This window comes from Mytilus galloprovincialis, chromosome 5, assembly GCF_965363235.1.
Source record: "Mytilus galloprovincialis chromosome 5, xbMytGall1.hap1.1, whole genome shotgun sequence".
Taxonomy (NCBI): domain Eukaryota; kingdom Metazoa; phylum Mollusca; class Bivalvia; order Mytilida; family Mytilidae; genus Mytilus; species Mytilus galloprovincialis.
In genome coordinates, this window is record NC_134842.1 from 16,386,354 (window position 1) to 16,406,427 (window position 20,074).

General features: G+C 34.3%; 1 protein-coding gene across 3 annotated transcripts in view; it reads left to right on the forward strand.

The window, feature by feature from the left end:
* Nucleotides 1-16,434, forward strand: part of LOC143075266 (uncharacterized) — a 110,297-nt gene extending 93,863 nt beyond the window's left edge. For 2 of the 3 annotated variants that reach the window (XM_076250630.1, XM_076250631.1), the window contains exons 3-6: nucleotides 10,340-10,380; nucleotides 13,006-13,309; nucleotides 14,036-14,186; nucleotides 15,802-16,434. In XM_076250630.1, coding sequence (XP_076106745.1) covers nucleotides 10,340-10,380; nucleotides 13,006-13,309; nucleotides 14,036-14,186; nucleotides 15,802-16,046 — 741 coding nt within the window. In that variant the 3' untranslated portion in view covers nucleotides 16,047-16,434. Of the gene's footprint in view, nucleotides 1-4,883; nucleotides 5,912-10,339; nucleotides 10,381-13,005; nucleotides 13,310-14,035; nucleotides 14,187-15,801 lie in introns of those variants that run through there. The other variant, XM_076250632.1, reaches the window with a different exon arrangement.
* The last annotated feature ends 3,640 nt before the right edge of the window (nucleotides 16,435-20,074 follow it).

The following is a 20,074-nucleotide window of genomic DNA, read 5'->3' on the forward strand; positions in this document are numbered from 1 at the left end:
TGGATTCATGTAATAAGGGTGAATTGAAGTATTGATTGCTCTATTTCTACTTTCAAACGTTGGGCACGATGTTCCTACAACACCACGTTACACTTAAAATGCGACGTCGAAGAGGGTTTTTGACTTCGATTAATTTTTGCAAGTTTTATTCGGTTTTTTATATGTTGGTTGATTCTGGTTCTGTTCGTTTTGTGATGTCATTTTATCATAAGTTACCTCAAGTTGTGGAAATGATTCGATTTAAGAATGTTTATCCTTTAAGTTATTTCAACAAAAAATGCAGAACTGTCGCAAGTAATGTAGGAAGGAAAGATGGGAGGAAGTACATGTATACGGTTTTCAATAAAAAAAAAATTTTTAGATGTACAAAACTTTTATCATAGGATGTTTAACTTTCAAGGTGCATATCATCTGTCATTGTAAAATTTCTATATCTTAATTCAACTCCAATTCAAATATATATGACACTGCAAGTAAATCGGACATTTTTACCCTTGGTTAAATTTGAATAGAATTGTATTTTCCCTGGCACACAAGTTGTCGAAATACACCCCTTCAATTACTTGAACCTTGGCTTGAGAATTATTTCCCAAGTCATCTATAGTGTTCAACTTCTGATATACATTTTAAAATATAGTAATCTACTCCTGGATCGTCCGCGAAAACGGCTAATATAATCCCGGGTTTTTATTAATTCGATGAAACAGTTTTCGTCGCTGTTTGGGATTCGTCTTTTAATTACCTCCATTTCATGCACAAGTTTATATTGACGAAAAGTTCCGGCTTCGATAGTACAGGAATTACTTTCATCACGACAGTTATAACATGAATAGCAGGACAAATCACTAATTAAAACATTCCGTGAACTGGTATTAAGTCTTTTATTATTGGTGATTGCACCTTACTGAAGTGACGACTTTAAATTGTCTATTTCAGAGTACTTCCGCAACATAAATTTCAATTCGCATTTTACATTTAGAGGACTGTCTTGGTGTCTCCAATTTGTCTTTGAAAAAGTTGGACGATGATCATGTGATTTTTCCCCCATTTCCCCATTCTATTAAATAAATCGTTAAAAGCTATAAACGATTAATAAAAATTGCAAAATTTAACCTGTGTCGAACCTATGTCCCCGGGCGGAGTCTATAGCAACATGCGCTATTCTTTTTTTCGGCAGCAATCATCAACCTCTTTTTCCAAATTTCATAACACGATTTGTTGTTAATTATCATGAACATTTAATTGAAACTTTAGCACATGTAGCGTCGGAAATTAGCGTCTTTCGGATTTTAGACGTTTTCAGACGTTTGGACAAATTGGCTACCGTTTTGTAATGCGTGGAATCATTTTATTCCTTGAAGACCCAAATATGTAGTTAATAAGAAAAGAATCTTGGCATTTTTTACTCTTCGTGTATCTAACTTTTGTTTTGATCAATTACAAAAAATACGCGTTAACTGCTTTGAAAATGAAATATCAACTTGGACAAAATGGCTACCGTTAGAAAAACGACTGTGAAGAGAGGATTTTATTGAATCAGCAATATTTGAACTCACGAACAATGAGGCAAATATTTGTACTTTTGTTAGATATTATTAGTGTCTTACTCTTTTTATTCATTTTTTGCTATATCTACTTATAAAATTCACTTTCAGTCGTTGAGTTAACGAAATACGTCGTTGGACATTTTTCTTATTCCAGCTTAATATGCAGCCACCGAGTCAATGAAATTTGGCAAAATAACGGCTTTAACGCCACAAAGAACCGACACATGTCGCTGTTCCTGCCAAGAATCAAAAAGATCAGAGAATAAGAAATAGGATCACTTTACATAAGAGTTAAAACAGTTTTTCATAAATGTAACGTTGGACATCCGTTTTTTTTTCACATAGCTTTGTTATTTTAATCTTTAAAATAAACTAGGTATTAGTTACTAAATGATGAAGAGCTGTAAAAACATAATTTAAAACATATATTGATTTTGTTTTAATATTGGTTCGTGTTTTCTAACATTTTTATTTTGTTTTGCGGATGAAATTTTGAAGATTCTGTTTTAAATCCTAGGGGATGTAGGAACATCGTGCCCACCGTTTGAAAGTAGATATAGAGCAATCAATACTTCAGTTCACCCTTATTTCAAGAAGCCATGTAGTTTGCGCTTATTTACAGGGAGGTGGACAGCTTGGCTTGCCTTGGTAGGACTGAAACAATTAGAAGTATATATTGACCTTGACAGGCTATATAGCCCTTCCACGATTGGATATTTGTTTAACTTCAATGGGATCTATAAAATATATGATTTTATTACAGAAGGTAACCAAAGAAAGTACCAGAGATTTTGCGACGATGCAAAAATTAAACTTTACAATATAAATAAATATCTTTAACCAATGAATTCAAATAGCAAAAGCTATGCAATTAACAAATATATACTTATTACGCTTCATGTAATTATTTAAAAATGAAATACATTAAATATGAAATTTGGAGTTTTACCAAGGGAGCTAATAATTTATAAATAACACTGTCTGTCACACAGCATTTCGTGGACTCTCCCTCTGGTATCTTTCGACCGTCCATCTTTTATAGCTGACTATGCGGGGGCTTTTCTAATTATTGGGGGCATTATGATGACCTATAGTTGTTAATTTCTGTGTCATTTAGTCTCTTGGCAATCATAATACATATTCTTTTAAATATATAGCGATGTCGTTATTACGACATAGCTATGTCGTTAAAACGACATAGTGTATGTCGTTATTAAGACATGTTATGTCGAAATTACGACATAGCGATGTCGTTATAACGACATGTTATGTCGAAATTACGACATAGCGATGTCGTAATAACGACATGTTATGTCGAAATTACGACATAATTTATTTTTTTTGAATGGCCCTTATCGGCTTCCGTATTATACAGATGTTAAATTGTTCATAGAATTTCTGAAAACTAGTATTTACAAGAAGTTTTGGAGTCTGTGTTACATCATTCAATGAAATGAAAAAATGCCACTAATATCATGTTGCATGAACAAGTTAGCTTTTTGCATACAGAAATGGAAAGGCCTTGATCTCTAGGTTTAATTTACAGTGGTCTTTTCATTTTATGAGTAGTTTTAAATTTTCTAAAAAGACAGTTTTGGATGTAACAAAAATTTCATGACAGTAAATTCTGTCCCATATATAAACAATACACCAAAGTTTCATGAGAACTGCTGAAAATATTTTTGAGTTATTTGTCCGAAAACTGGAAAATACCACCTTTTTTAATGAATAGAACTCCTCAACTCAATAACATAAAATCTAAAATTAATGAAAATAGAAAGGGCGCTTACAACAATAGCTATAACGTAAAATCTAAAATTTATAAAAATTGAAAGGGAGCTCATGTCAATAGATATAAACAATTCACCAAAATTCCGTGCAAATGTGTGAAAGGATTTTTGAGATATTATCAGAAAACTGAAAAAAAAACAAAACATTTTTATTAAATAAAACCCCATTACTCAAAAACTTTAAAATCTGAAATCTATGTAAAAAAAAAAACAACAACGAAGGGGAGCTCACGTCAATAGATATAAACATTTTTCCAAAGTTTTATGCTAATTGGTTAAAGAGTGTTGGAGTTAATGTTTGACATGTTGACGACAGACGGACAACATTATTCCATAATACGTCCCGTTTAAACGAGCGTATAAAAATATACTGAGTAGTAAACACATTCTAGATACATAATTTTAAGAACATGTTCATAGAAAATGGAATTCATTACAAAGGATTATACCCGTAATAAGAAATACTGGATCTGTCAATGACCCGACTTATTTTAATATTTCATTTACTGTTATCTGTTTTTGTCCATTTTAATTCCTTGTTATCTGTTATAAGCCAAATCAATTTGCTGTTTTGCTGTTATTGGGACCCCCTTGCCCCCCCCCCCTCCCCTCATCAGTGTTTCTCGTTTTTGTCGAGCCTTCGACTTTAGTCGGAAAAGCGAGACATAACGATCATCCATTCCGTCGACGTCGTATATTTTCTTCTGAATTAAATTAGTTTTTCTGAAGCTTGTTTGTGATCATGAGATAGTTAATAGTATCCAGAAGTATATTTTGTAAAAAAGGAATATATTTTTTCTGTATTTTACTTAGAAATGGAATTAATTTTTCTGCCCGGCACTCTGTGGTTAAAGTTTTTTAAATTTTAATAACTTTCTTATATTGTCCCGGATTTGTACCAATCTTGGACTGAAGCTCGTTTATGATCAAAAGCTAGTATCTAGAAGGAAATTTTGTTAAAATTTTGCACCTGTTTATCCGTATATTACTTATAAATGACCTTAGTTTTTCTTCCAGTTATTATTACATACAGTCTACAGTTAAATTTTTTAAAACATTTATTAGATTCATTAACTATCCTGGATTTTTACCAAACTTGTACAGAACATTTCAGAAGCTCCTTACAATCAAATGATAGTAGCGAAAGGAATATTTTATTGATTTTTCCCTTCATTTTTGTTGATCCTCAGGCGAGACACTGGATGGTTTTACACTAGTAATTTTGGAGGCCCTTCATATTTGCTGTTCGATTGGAGCCTAGTCTCTTGACCTATAATGGTTTACTTTCATAAATTGTCACTTGGATGGAGAGTTGTCTCATTGGCACTCATACCACATCGTCCTATATCTATACACATCAAATGACATGAAAAAAAGAGACACAGACTTTCAAATTATAATCGATGTACAATCTTTACGAACATGATCTGAATTGTCATTAAAGTTTTCCGTTTAATTTTGGATGTTCATATAAAAAAACTTATTTTTTTATATGGAAATTTGCGTCAAATTCACCAAGTGAGCAGTTTTATGGTTACATTTTCAGGCTGAGAGAAAGATACCTCACCAAGGGGCGTCAAACAGAGACCAATCTGATGCTGGCACAGAAGGAACGATAAAGAAGATGCATAAATGTAACGACTGTGACTTTACTACACCCTGGCCGAGTAGTCTTTGTAGACATCGCCGTATCCACGACCAGAACATGTTCTTCTGTGATCAATGCGACTCTAGATTTCCTGATCTCTGTATGCTGAAAGTTCACACTAAACATAAACACGGAGAAGGTCTCATTTGTACACATTGTTCAAAAAGGTTTACAAGTCTTGCTGGACTTAATTATCACTTGAAGAAAATCAGTGGTCAATATAGACGAAAGTGTACCTATTGTGAGAAAACCTTCATTAGTATACAGCATTATGAAAGTCACGTGAATAAGCATAAAAACATAAAACCATACAAGTGTGACATCTGTCAAAAAGCGTTCTTGTACAAAGCACATTTAACTCAGCATATTGAAAAAGGTCATTCAGAAAATAATGAGCCACGAACATACAAGTGTGAAGTGTGTGATATCATACTGACATCAAAAGCAGCACATCGTGGTCACATGATCGGGAAACATAGCAACAATGTGCGAGTTTGTAGCACGTGTGGCAAATCTTTTAACTGGGCTGCTAGTTACTACAGGCACATAAAATCTCATGCCTAATCATGTCATTATACCACTAGTTTTGTTTGACGATATCTTCCTTCGGGAACTTTGTCAGCTGAGGGAGTGCGTTTTCACTTTGCAAGCGACCAATGAAATAACAATACTGACGAGGGAGTGCGTTTTCACTTTACAAGCGACCAATGAAATAACAATTACTGACGAGGGAGTGCGTTTTCTCTTAAAGCGACCAATGAAATATTATAACAATACTGACTTACCATCTTTATATATTCGGCAGACTTACAAGATACATTTGAAGTAATGCTTGTTACCTTTATTAATAGCATGCAATTAAAAGGCTCGACAAAAACGAGAAACGTGTATAAATAAAAGAAATAAATTACTTAGATTTGATTTAATGAGAACTTATTGTTCTTTTATTATAATTTAAAACATGAAAATAACCGACATATATGTGTGCTGTCTATTCAAATGTACATCTTTTTGGAAGAATTATTTCAGAAAATAAATCTTGAAATGCATATTTTCTTTTTCTCGAATTTCAGTTATACTTTATATAAGTTCATCGGCCAAAATTGTTTGCAAAAATTACCACAATATGTGACAAAGTAAATTAACTGTTCTTCGACTTTAAATAACACTGTTTTCCTTCTTTTATTAAACATCTCTTTTCATTTCCAAATTCCTAGGAAAAGGTCTGTCAACTTACACAAATTTCTCACCAGTGTTCTTCGTACAGCGATAAACCCAAATGATACGAGCTACATGTATGGTTAAACCAACATAAGTATATGTATTGGACAGTACACACACAGCAGGATTCCGTTTCTTTCATTACATAACGTTAGTCTTCAGTTCGAATGTGGGTCAAGAATTTTGTATGTTGATCCGAGAAGCTCTGATTTTGTTACTGTATCGACTCAAATAATATTGGCTCCGTGTTGTTTATATTTTCCTGTTTTCGCTTCTCGTTGTTCTGTGGCTGGGTCTCGGTTTGAGGTAGGTTGGTGTTTTGATTTGTAGGTTCTCTCTGTTATTCTTGATATTCGTTGCTTATCAAGAGGAGCTTGAACCTAATCCTTAGATGTTGGTGGTTTTTTTTTAAAAGTTAAACTTGACTAAAACTAATGATGCAAACTGTTGTGAAATTTGAGCACGTAAATACAAAACAAAAGACGGATGGAGAAAGCACAAGAAGATGCACGATACAGTCTGTGTATGTACAGTCAACTTGTACACATACATTTATACCTCCAAATCAGAGATAAAATATATTGCACACAAGACCAACAAACACCAAAGTCAGCATTTAGGTATAGACGTACAGATTCGGTGAACGATGACATAAATTGAAAACTAAACAAGTGCCCCTTTGGAAATCATGACAATTAGTTCACAGCTGTGGAGAATAACTAATCCATAAAAACGCAGAATAAATGTTCCTTGTGCCAGAGGTCGTACTTTTCTTAATCAAGCTTGGTCCGCCATATAAAATGTCGTTCATTGTCGCTCAACTGAAAAGTTTACAGAATAGAATTGTCTTCCAATGCTTTATGTGTGTACAGTTGGAGTAATTACCACATAATGCATATTTCTGAATATTAAGCAATTTTTGTCGAGCCTGCCACTTCTGTCGCAGAAAGTTCTACATAAGAATAGTGATCCGGCGGCGGCCGTGCCGTTTACTCACTTCTTAAATGCTTTATATTTTAGAAGGTCGAAGACCTGGGTGTTTCATACTTTGTTTATTAATGCCTTTTGTGATGAAGTTTCTGTCTGTCATATGTTCGTTATCCTTGACCTCAATTTCATGGTTCAGTAACTACTTGAAAAAAAGTTAAGATATTTTGTAATGTTAATCACTTTCTTATGAGTAATAGGATAACTATAATATTTAGCATGTGTGTACCTTGCAAGGTCCTCATGGCCGTCATACAGTTTTCATGTGACATCGACGAAGAAGAAGGATTGAGATATTTAGGGTGTTTTAGTAATGCATGTATGAGTGAATCCATAGGCGGATCCAGGGGGGGGGGGTGTGGGGCTGGGGGGCTGGGGGGCCGGCCCCCTTTCGTGGGAAACATTTGGTTGATTATATAGGGAATTATTGAAGCATGACTGGAGAGGGCCCCCTTAGGTCAGTCAGCGCCCCCCCCCCCCCCCCCTTAGGAAAAGTTCTGGATCCGCCACTGGAATCGTTTATTGATTATAGACCAGTGGCAAATATTTCTGTGTACATCCAGTCAATTCGGGATGACATTTTGCCTTCTGATTTTGGACTTTCCTTTTTGAATTTTCCTCGGAGTTCAGTATTTATGTGTTTTCACTTTTTTCAAATGAATTGTGTGTTTGGCAATGATGATGCATGGAATCTGGATAAAGGGTTAAGGGTATGGCCATTCAACTAAAAAAATGGGGGTATTTTTTTTTCATAAAAAATATTCTGATCCTAAAATAGATGAAAATATATTCTATTCAATGAGGGAAAATAATATTTCTTAATCCAGATTTTCCCCATACCTTATAGTGTTAAATTTTTAACAAAATCGTTTGATTGATAGCTTTGAAAAACAAATTAAATTGATCGTGCTATGTGCTAACAAAAATTCTGTATCCAACATAAAAACCATAAACCCCTTCCTGCATGTAGTTAAATGGTTGGTCCCTTTTTTATATTTCAAACCAATTAATTTATCGAGTTTATACAAATAATTCGGTAAAAAAAACTACATAAATAATTGTTATAAATACCAATTTTATTCCAAAATAGTTTCTTCTTTAAAAATACATGGTAAAATTCATGTTCTTAAAACCTTGTTATATGTAAACCGGACCACACAAGTTCTACATTCATTTGACCATCGACTGCATGTAGACAAAACATTATTTAAACTGCATGTATACATTGAGTTTTATCAATGGGAACGGAATTGAGATTAGTTTACATGTGAATTACACTTACACAACACCGAGTTTAGGTCAATGAGAACACGGCCAAAGGTGAACCACTTCGTTGACTGGTTCGATCTACAAAAAAATCATTCGTATATAGGTAAAAGTGTCAATTAACTTAATTTTTAATCGGATTTTTAAATGTCGGTTATTGATTTTGGGATGTACGGCCGGCAGGCGGTCGATCGGGCGACCGGGCGACAGCTAAATGTTGTCTGTGCATATACTCATCAACCGTTCAACCAAAGCTTTTAAAATTTTAAAATGTTGTTACTGACAACAAAAATGAGGTCAAGTTCAATAATGACGATTTTGACTTTTACCGTTCCGGAGTTATGATTCTTGAAAGATTGAAAAATTGTGTTTCCAGTCATATTGTTGCATTTACTCATAAACCATTCAACCAAAGCTTTTCAAATTTTAATATATGTTATTATTGACAACAAAATGGAGCTCAAGTTCAATAATGACGATTTTGAATTTTACCGTTCCGGAGTTATGGTTCTTGGAAGATTGAAAAATGGCTTTTCCAGTCGTTTCCGTGCATTTACTCATGAACTATTCAACCAAAGCTTTTAAAAATTTAATATGCTGTTCCTGATCTTGCTCATCCGTTTTATCCGGTACGCTTCCGTTAGGTGTCCGTTTTATGCGGTACTCGTCCGTTGGATGTACGTTCAAAATCCGTTCTGTCCGGTACGTTTCCGTTTCTCGTACATTGCATATCTTGTGCATGTCCGTTATGCATTCGTTACACGCCCGTTTTATTCAGTCAGTATATCAACGGACTCCCAACGGATAACAATTTTGTCAACGGACAACTTTTATTTTTATCCGTTAGGCGTCCGTTCGCGCTATCCGGTAAGGTGTGACCGAGGCTTACCTGATATATCTTATCGAGTACATTAGCTATTTATTTTATACTTATTGTAATTTCGTTTTAGGAAGTTGTAAATCAAATATGAAAATTTGAGTCAAATCTGAGAAAACATTGAATTAGACAGCTAGTGCCCCTTTAAACTATATGCAATAGGTCAACTATATTTGTTCAATGGAATGATTGTACGGTTTATATGTCTGTCTGGCAGGTATCATATAACCTTGACCTAATTTTCATGGTTCAATAAATTTGGTGCATAGATTGATTGTAAGGTGTTAATACATTTGTATCTGTCTGACATGATTTATCTGACCTTGAATTCATTTTCATGGGTCATTGGTCAATGTTTAGCTTTCCAGGTTAAGTTTGTTTCTTAGAAACGTCAAGCATTCTTAAGTCAACTATATTTGGTGCATTGAATGATTGCAAGGTCTACATGTATTTCACGATTGGTGTATCTGACCTTGACCTCATTTTCTTGGATCATTTTGAGTTTATGTAATATTTGTAGTAAAATTTTATATTTAGGACCATTTAACATAAAATCAATGGTCAGTAAGGAAGGCGAGACATTTCAGCGTGTGCACTCCTGTTTAATGATGGTTTAAACTGCAGGTTTTGGTAGCTTTAATTTTGTCTAATTTAGCAAATTACCGCAATCACTAATAAGACAACAAATGGAAGTTTTTAACGACCTTGACTGGCTATACAGCCCTTGCACGGTCGGTCACTAATAAGGAGAAGGTTCTTAACCTAACAACATATACCATTTAGGAGTAAACCAGTATTGCATAACAACTTTGAAACGAGCAATATTTTATAGATTTGCTCATTCATAATAGAATGATCAATTTATGAACGTATTACTAATGCCTAAGTCATTTGATTCATCACAAGACCTTGTGTCATATGGATTTGATATACATATGTAATTCCACGAGAGTACTAGGATACTCATTTAGTCTGCCTAATTTAAACGTATTTTTACTTTCAGGATTCGGATCTCACAGAAGATGCAAATTCTGATACAGACAAGTAAGTACCAGTTTGAATTTTACAAATTATTTAGGGACATTTTTTATGCCTGAATAACCGGAATTGTTAAATGTTGCTGGTTTCTTCTCTATCAGTTTCACTCACAATATGTCAAAATCTATTAAAAAGTTTTCAAACACCTAATGAACTTGGTATACCAAAGACGATTTGAGAGTCTATAATCAAAAGTGAAAAGCTACTATTTTTAGCATGTCTAAGTAAGTAAGTAAGTAAGTAATTTTTATTGGTTTGAAATCCAAAATTACAAGATTGATACCACCGTGTATCATCGTACAGCGGATATAGGTACTAACCAAGCGGGCGTGAGCGATTTTGGTCTTACACGGTAACGAAAATCTTTGTTTTGTTCACATAATATCAATGTGTACGTCAATCTAAACTTAATTTTTGTTTTTAGAAATTATTTGGTCATACATGTAGGTTGATGATAAGAGATGTATCATTATTTTCCCAAAACAAGAGGGATTACTAAAACATTGTACAAGCATGTGCAAATACTTGTCAAAGAAGTTGGCCCTCGTCTCATCCGATATAATTCTATATTCATTGCAACTCTTTTTCTGATAGAAGGTCAACGTGTGTGTGTAATAAGTATAGCTGTTTCAATAATTGGCATTGAAATCTTTCATACCTATGTTATATTGGATACCACAATACAGGGACTAAACTTAACGCTCGCCCAGTCGCCCGAGGCGACCAGATTTTCGGCTGGGCGAATATATTTAGTCATCATGGTCGCCCAGCTGGCGACTGTAAAAAAAATTGAAGTAAATCCCATTTGTACCCTTTCCCCCGCGATATTAACAAAGACTGTTCCCAAAAGGAAACCTGTTTGTCTTATCAAAGCGATGTAGAAATATAGAGTATTTCCGAAAACCAGTAGGTTATTTTTAATAACTGAACCCAGTCGAATAGCTATGTTTTCAATCCGGAGTCACGATGTTGCATATATATACCTTCTTCTTTCCGCATGTTTTCTTAGTTCTGCTAAATTTTCTACGATAATTTCATTATTGAACAGTGTTTTCTTTTTTACTGTTCAATAAGCATCGTGAAAGGGATGTTTTCGTAATGTCCTGTGAGTCATTACAAGCCTGTGTTAGACGGTAACTTGTCCCTGAATCGCTTTTTACAAAAATATTTAATAAAAAAACGAAATTTAAAATCTCGTAAATAAAAATCCCAATATCTAGTTTGATATCCAATCTTCATTAAAAACTTATTGAAAAATATATTTTGATCAACACTATTAGAGGATGGCTTGGATTGAGATAATATTTAATGTTCAAAGAAAGAGCCATATTGTCTAAAGGTCAACAGGAAGTTGAAAATTTGAAGGGAGATAATTTTGTTAGGAAACAACCTAAAATAAATATTGTCAAATCTTATGATACATTTCTGGTGGCAATAATTCAAATATTATAATGGTTACCACAGAAAACATTTTCAAGACTACAAGTAGGATTTCACAATAAGGCTTCATTAGAAAAACTGTTTTGTTTCATACCATGAACATACATTTAAAGAAGAATCAAAGAAGTTTGTATTTGAACATATATGAAGACTACTTCCTATTTTACTTCTTGTATTAATGATCCTCCTTACGTGGGAGCACTTAACAAATGTACAAGTTTGTTAAAATAAACATCAAAATGATATGCTTTGCTTCATGGTATGATAATTTGATAAAAAAAAATCTGACTGGAACCAACATCAAGAACATATTAATTTCTGAATAAGGTTTAAATACAACTAATGTTCTCCAGCTGAGCCTATAGCTAGCAATATTCAAGGTAATTTATACAAAGTATCCTTACAATCCGGGTTATTGCGCTAAAGTGCCCTTTCAGAAAACTAGCACCCTTCTGCCCTGAGATTTAAGCTGGAACACTGTTAGTAAGTATATACTAAGTAATTTTCAGTTTTGTTTTATTTTAGTATAAAGATTAGTGGGCTCCTAAAATTTTAAGCGGGCCCCTGAAAAAAATATCTTAGGGGCCCAGCTGGCCCCTAGAGAAAAACAGTTAAGTTTAGTCCCTGCAATACAAAACATACCAACATATATATACCAATATGTGTCTGTGAAACTAAAATGCTAGCAAGTGCTATATATTGGAACTGCACACAATTTTGATAGAACAAAGTTTTCAGGGTGAATAATGAAATTTCCATCAAATAACATCTTTAACCATAATGATATTTAGCCTTGATGAGAAATACTTCTTTGGTTTACTTTTGCTTAAGAATGTCCCTCTTTTACTGTTTGCATGGGGATAAATGCTTGAAATTTACCCAAATATATCAACATTGCAGTTTTGAACCAGTTTCTTCATTGATGATTTTCACATATGTCAAAAAACACAACCTCAAAGTGTACGCATAATAATAATAAATTTTAGTTAAGATTGTTTAAATATTTCCTATTTCGTAAAACCGGGAGATGATGAAAATTCCGTGCCGATAAATGAACTCTGCCGCTTGTAGTATTAATATTATGCCAAATATCATTTCACATGCATGATCTAATTTATTTTAATACATCCTTTACATCAACTAGTTATCAATATCCATATTTAATATTATTTGTTACTTTGTTTTTTCTAGAAAAAAGAATACAAAGCAGCAGAGTGATGGTTTTAAATGTAATCAGTGTAAAAAAGTATTTAATAGAAAGTCAAATTTGTCCAGACATAAGTTGATTCATCTTGGCAAAACACAAACATGTGATTGTGGTAAAATATTTGCCAGTCCGGCTGCAATGAAGGAACATAGAAAGCGCCATGCTGATCCACTGATATTCACATGCTGGCACGCTGATTGTGGAAAAGTTTATAGTCGGCGATATAGTCTACAACAACATGTTCGCCGTGACCACGGAGACCATGTTCCAAACATTTCTGTTTTTAAGGTATATTTCTCATAACGCGCGAGACCATGTTCCAAACATTTCTGTTGAAAAGGTTAATTTCCAATTACTCGGGGTCCATGTTCTAAACATTTATGTTTATAAGGTAAATTCTATACATGTAACTCTGAAACCATGTTCCAACCATTTTTTATATGACCGCAAAAAAACTTTTTTGTTATTTTGGAATAACAAGCATTATTCTACTTTCAGGATATTAAATTAAACTAAAAGGTTCCATACTACAAAGGAAAGGCTGGGTTTGAGTGTGGGGTGGTGGGGTAAATTGGTCCAAGGGGGATTAAAAAAGTTTGGGGGGTTCCAATTTTTTTAAGAGGTTCAAATTTCATTTTATTTTTATTTTCAAAGTATTGTGCAATAGATTTGTAAAATCTTGACATTTATTTTGTGTCAGAAACCTATACTATGTCAAAAATTTGACCACAATCCAAATTCAGACAGAATCAAGCTTGAAAATTGTGTCAAAATTTGTCACAACTGTTCAAGGTTCAACCTCTGCAGTCGTATCAGGCTACGCTCAGCGAAGCATTTTATTAAGGTTAATTTCCAGTAACTCGGAGACCATGCTTCAAACATTCCATTTATGCCGTTTTAAGCGATGTGTCCCCATAACTGCATTACTGCAAGGTACTCTGTATTTTACCTGAAGTAGAAATCAATTGGTTGTTTTTTTTTAAATTATAATATTTATATTTTTTTTTATCTCAGTGTGAAGTTTGCGATAGGGATTTCTCACAGAAAGGACATCTGAGGGAACATATGCTTCGTCATACAACAGACAAACAATGGATGTGCCAGAGGTGTGGAAAAACAATGAAATACAGTAGAAGTCTGCAAAGACACGTGTTTCGGTGTAAAGGTTCGTAGCTCTGAAATACAGTAGAAGTCTACAAAGACACGTGTTTCGGTGTAAAGGTTCGTAGCTCTGAAATACAGTAGAAGTCTGCAAAGACACGTGTTTCGGTGTAAAGGTTCGTAGCTCTGAAGTAAAGTAGAAGTCTACAAAGACACGTGTTTCGGTGTAAAGGTTCGTAGCTCTGAAATACAGACTGAGTACAAGTCTACAAAGACACGTGTTTCGGTGTAAAGGTTCGTAGCTCTGAAATACAGTAGAAGTCTACAAAGACACGTGTTTCGGTGTAAAGGTTCGTAGCTCTGAAATACAGACTGAGTACAAGTCTACAAAGACACGTGTTTCGTTGTAAAGGTTCATAGTCTTGAAGTACAGTAGAAGTCTACAAAAACACTTGCTTGTCTTTAAATGTTTGTAGCTCTAATACCGGCGTCACACATCAGCGTTAAGCTCCGATGTACGCCGGGCGTGGTAAAAAATCATGTACGCTGCCAATACGCTAGAAATTTTGGATGCATTCAACCTGTCAATAATATCTGTATCGTGTGCACAACGAGCTTTAAGAGCTTTAAGCGTGTATTGGGCGTACGAAAAGCGTACCTAAGCGTTTATCGGGCGTTCAAGTAACGTATGTTGGCGTGTTTCTGGTGTTTGTCTAACGTAGATGGAATGCACGGCACGAAGGAAAAAAGTTTCTTGAACGTATTTGAGACGCGTCCCGGTCGTATCTGGGACGATACACCGTGTTTTCTGCGTGTCAGCTGGGACGTCTGAATATGGGGTGTTTGTTACAAACACACCCGCATACGTTTTAGTTAAAGTCGAACGATCTTGAAGCGTATACAACGTGCCCTCAATGTGTCTCTAACTTATCTGTAGCGTTTTCAACGCGCTTGTAGCGTATGAATTACGTGCGTGTAGCGTATATGTATACGCTTGACACACGCTTCAGCTGGATGAAAAATTTTAAGCTTCATACAAAATTTCTTGAGTTATAACGTTCCCCACCTTTGCATTTCGACGTACTTCAAACTTATGAAACGCGCGTTTAACGATTGCTTAGAGTTCCTCTGGCGTGCAACTAACGTATACGGATTTTGTCAATTTTCTCTGTACGTCTGGTGCACGCCGGTCTATACGCCAATGTGTGACACCAGCATAAAGTAAATATACAAAAAGTCTACAAAGATATACCGTTTGTCTGTAAAGGTTTGAATTCTCTGAAGTATTGTTAACAAAAAGTCTATACATTGTTCAAATACACGTATTTGAATGTAAAAAGAGTCTAGATCTGAAGTATAGTTAGTAGAAGTCTTAGTCTACAAAGATACACGCCTGTGTAGGCTGTGTCTGTAAAGGGTTGTGAAAAACAGTAGAAGTCTATACAAACACACGTATTTGTATGTAAAGGAGTGTGGCTCTGAAGTGTAGATAATAGAAGTGTTTGTTCAGTCTTAAAACACATGCTTTTTGCTGAAAGTTTGAAGCTGTGTAGTTAATGAAAAATTAGTCTAAAATTGCATGTCTTGTACTAGTATTATATGCACGAAGTTTCATTGAAAAGTAATGCGGCGTTCTATTTTCATTATGTGGACTGGACCTTTTTTTACTATTTTTTTAGGATTGGACACAGAACAGAAGAAGAAAGTAGAAGAACAATACCAGTGTCCACAATGTGATATGATCTTTAATGATAGGCGTTATTTCAAGGATCATGTAAAGTGTGTGCATGGCGAAGCTTCATTTCAGTGTAGCCTGTGTGGGGAAATGTTTAAATGGCGATCTAGCCTGTGTAGGCATGTTACACGGAAAGCTTGTTCCAAAAAAGAGAAAAACAATATTGAAGAGTTTTCAAATCCAGAATAAACCATGATTTCAGTTATATTGACACACACTTATATACATGTATGTATATAAATGTATTGCCATGTAAAACTCATCTTCGCTAGCCAATGGTTATGATCCAGTCGTGTTGAGGAGGAGATTGTAACCCTTGGCTAGCAGAGATGTTTAATACGTCTCTCAATACAAAATGACATATTGATCGTACTATGGACTTTCATATTGATATTCAAATTCGATTAAAAATAAAACTTTATTCATTTCATACGTTAACAAATATTTTCACGAGTCAAACAGGTTACCATTACGATATACTGCGCATACGTGAAAGTATTTCTATTAATTTATAGACACTAAAATGTAAACAACGAAATAAATTTTGTATATAATATAATAATAAATGAGAGAGACAAATGTGGTTCTTACTAAGCAAATCAAATTAAAAAAAAACTTATTTTCTGCCTTTTTTTTTTTTTAAAAACACGAACCAATCCGTAGATTAATCCGGATTCATTCTGAATTTATTATCTACTAGTCACTCCCCGTTACAACCAATGTAAACGTATTTTTTAATTTGATTTGCTTAGTATAAGAACCACATTTGTCTCTCTCATTTATTATTATATTATATGCTAAATTTATTTCGGTAAGCTCTACGTATCACTAGCCTAGGGTAGTATGAATATTCATGAGTTTTATGAAGCAACGCGAGATAAGAGATTACGTCATGCAATGCTTAAAAGTGGCGTGAAAACACCAAAAATCAAAATCAAAATCATTCATGTTGTGATTACTGGTTTAAAAAGAGGTCCATTTTTTGGTTGACCATTAATGTCCCCTGAAACTAATTGAAGTGAAATTTTTAACTAGATGTTCAGATATTATATCCTTATTTTCATTTCTTTTTGGCCACATCAGTTAAATCATGCAATTACTGCATGCCTATAGTAAATGTATGCCTTAGAGCTTCAAAGTCGGACATTAAAGATTTATACATTAGCTATCTATATACACACATCATTGATCCCTTGCTGCTACCCAAAATCATGTTGAGTTTCATCTCGCGCAAAAGTGACTAAAGCCCTCAAATTAAACCCTATGGCTGTTTTAATTATTCAATCAACATGTCGTTCATTTAATCCTGAGACTACTATAACACATGTGTTATAGTAGTCTCAGTTTAATCTCAGTTCTTCATTGGTAAAAATTCGATTATGATGTCAAATATTCCTATGATAACGTTATAATGAGGGGAATTTAACGAACAGCTTACCCAACCTCAAGTAGCCAACAAACAATGATACATATGCTTACATGTAAGTGCATGTTGTTTCGTTTAGTTCCTGTCTCATTGACGAAGTATTTAAGAACGGCTTAGTGTACACAAGTCATGTTTACATACAAGAGATGGAAATTCATATTGTGTTGTTAAGTTGCGATCCCATTGGCGTGTTGATATTTATGGCACAGCTTATTTCACAAACAATGATACATGCGAACACGAAGGTGACAAAAGTTCCTGTCGTAATGTTTTGTTGCTGTCTCATACACCAGGCCATTTATATCAGCTTAGCTTATACACAATGAGGCCTAAATTAAAATATTGTTTGTTTGCCCTTTTCCGACCCTATTTTTTGAAACAGGGTAGGTAGGTAGGTAAAATATTTTATTTTTCTTTCCTAAAAAATAACTTGGCTCGGTACATTGTTTGTCATGGTTAGGCAGGTAGGTATACTATTTTATTTTATAGATACAAAATCTGCATGATATCATTTTGTCTGTATTTGCTTTTTTTTAAGTATGATTTTACTGATCTTTACTATAATTAAAGTTTCTGGGACTATTAGTATAATAGTCCCAGGAAGTTATGAAAAAAAAATATCATGTAGAATGTGAATTCATATGCACTACTATTTTGTTTTCAAATATCAAAATATTGGGCTGTGCAGCATATTTTCAACTCAGTTTATATGCCTGGAACTTTTAAGAGTTTTAACTTGCACTGGTATTCTGTACTACGTACATGTACCTTGTACGCTTAACTCGACCGAAAGGTTTATTAATATCATATATCTCTCTAGCATGGTTTGTGAAACAGCTGTACAATGTGCAATCTATAGCATGTTTTATTCCGACATTCTACCAATTTTATCAAAATGTTGAACTTAAATTATCAGAGATGATATCTGTGAAATAAAAAAAAATGACTAGAATATAAAGCCACTGCCCGGCAGTGCATTTCCCACCATCATCGTCATGCAACCAGTTAAAAGAGCTAAAACTAAGCATTTGTCTTACTCTACTTACAACTCTAGAGACTGAGTGTTTAAATTTTCGTGTGTCCCGGTGTTATCAATAAAAATCTAAAAGACTTGAAACTCAATTTCACGTATTTTTCATGCTTTTATAAATGGTCTGTAAGGAAAACTTGGCGATTTTACTGCCAATTATTCTCAAATTTACAGGACTTTGGTTCATGTCAGATATAAATAAAATGTCAAAGCTGGTTGAAGGCAGCGTTAACATAATCATCCTGATCTACGGACCACCAAAGGCCATCCCTACATGGATACAACATCCGTTAACAAAATATTTTGTACACACGTTGATAATTTCATATTGGACGAACTTTTTTGAATGAACCCTGCAATTCAAGTATAAAGGGCAAAGGTCGTCATACTTTCAACATCGACTTCAATCAAATGCTTTGAATCTCTAAATGCAAGTGTTCATGCCAAACGCTCATGTGATACCAAACGGACTTAACCTTATACAGGGAAGATAAAACCCGAGGATTCCTTTAAAAAAGTTTTGAGCGGGAAATACAAAATATAAGATTTTTGGTAGGAACGAAAAAAAAAATAAAATAAAATATTGCTGGTAAATACATTTAAAAGATTTTCAGTCGGAACGAATTTATAGGGTCGGTCGGTAAAGGTCAAACAAACAATATTTTAATTTAAGCCTGATACATGCTAACATGAGATTGACATAAGTACATATTTGGTTTAGTTGCGGTCTCATTGCTGTATGATTTGTATAGCCCATACCATGATACTCTTCAATATGAAAGGGACGAAAGTTCATCTTGTATCGTTCAGTTGCTGACTTATTTGACGTGTATTAATAGAATTTCTTCGCCTACACTCAATGACACAGTGACAAAAGTTTGTGTCGCTTAGTTCAATTGTCATGAGGTATTAGGTAATATTTTTTTAGGTCAGCTTAATTAAACCACACTCGACTCCGGCGTTGAAACATGGCAATATAAAAGTCAGACAAGTGCATGTTGTATTGATAAGTTCGTGTCTTATTGATGCGTGGATATAAAAAAAGATGTATAATTGCCAATGAGACAACTCTCCACAACGAAGGTACCAAATGACACAGAAATTAACAACTGTATATTATAGAACAGCTTAATGCCTTCCCTTGCCTACATCACTAGCTAGTCGCTACGTAATTTCGATGTGAGCAGAAATTATCATTTATGTTATCATGAATGCAAAGTTATCGGTCACATGAGTAAATGCACAGACACACCTAGAAACACCATTTTTTCAATATTAAGAACCGCAACTCCTGAACGGTAAAAGTCAAAATCGACATTATTGAACATGAACATTTGGCTTCCGCCCGCTGTACATCCCCAAATCAACCACTCAAAACCAATGTATAGTATGTTTTGCTCGTTTTCTGTCACCCCCCCCCCCCCTAAAAAAAAGAGATTCACGTTGTTGCAATGTTGCTCACTCGCGGCTGATGGTTAACGATATTAATGTGTAGAGAACCCGATAGTGTAAACTTATCCCATCCCACATATAACGTATTTACTATAAATCTGTGACAAAAGTACACGTGTTGTTTAGTTGCTGTCTAATAGACGTGGGGTATTTATAGAACAGCTTTATAGCCTGCACCCAATTATGAATGCTAACATATCAGTCATAGGTTTTATTGACATCTGCGAATATGGTAAAATATAAGAGACAGACATTATTTTATTGTATTTCATATTGATTTGTTTTATTTGTAAAAACATGAAGCATACA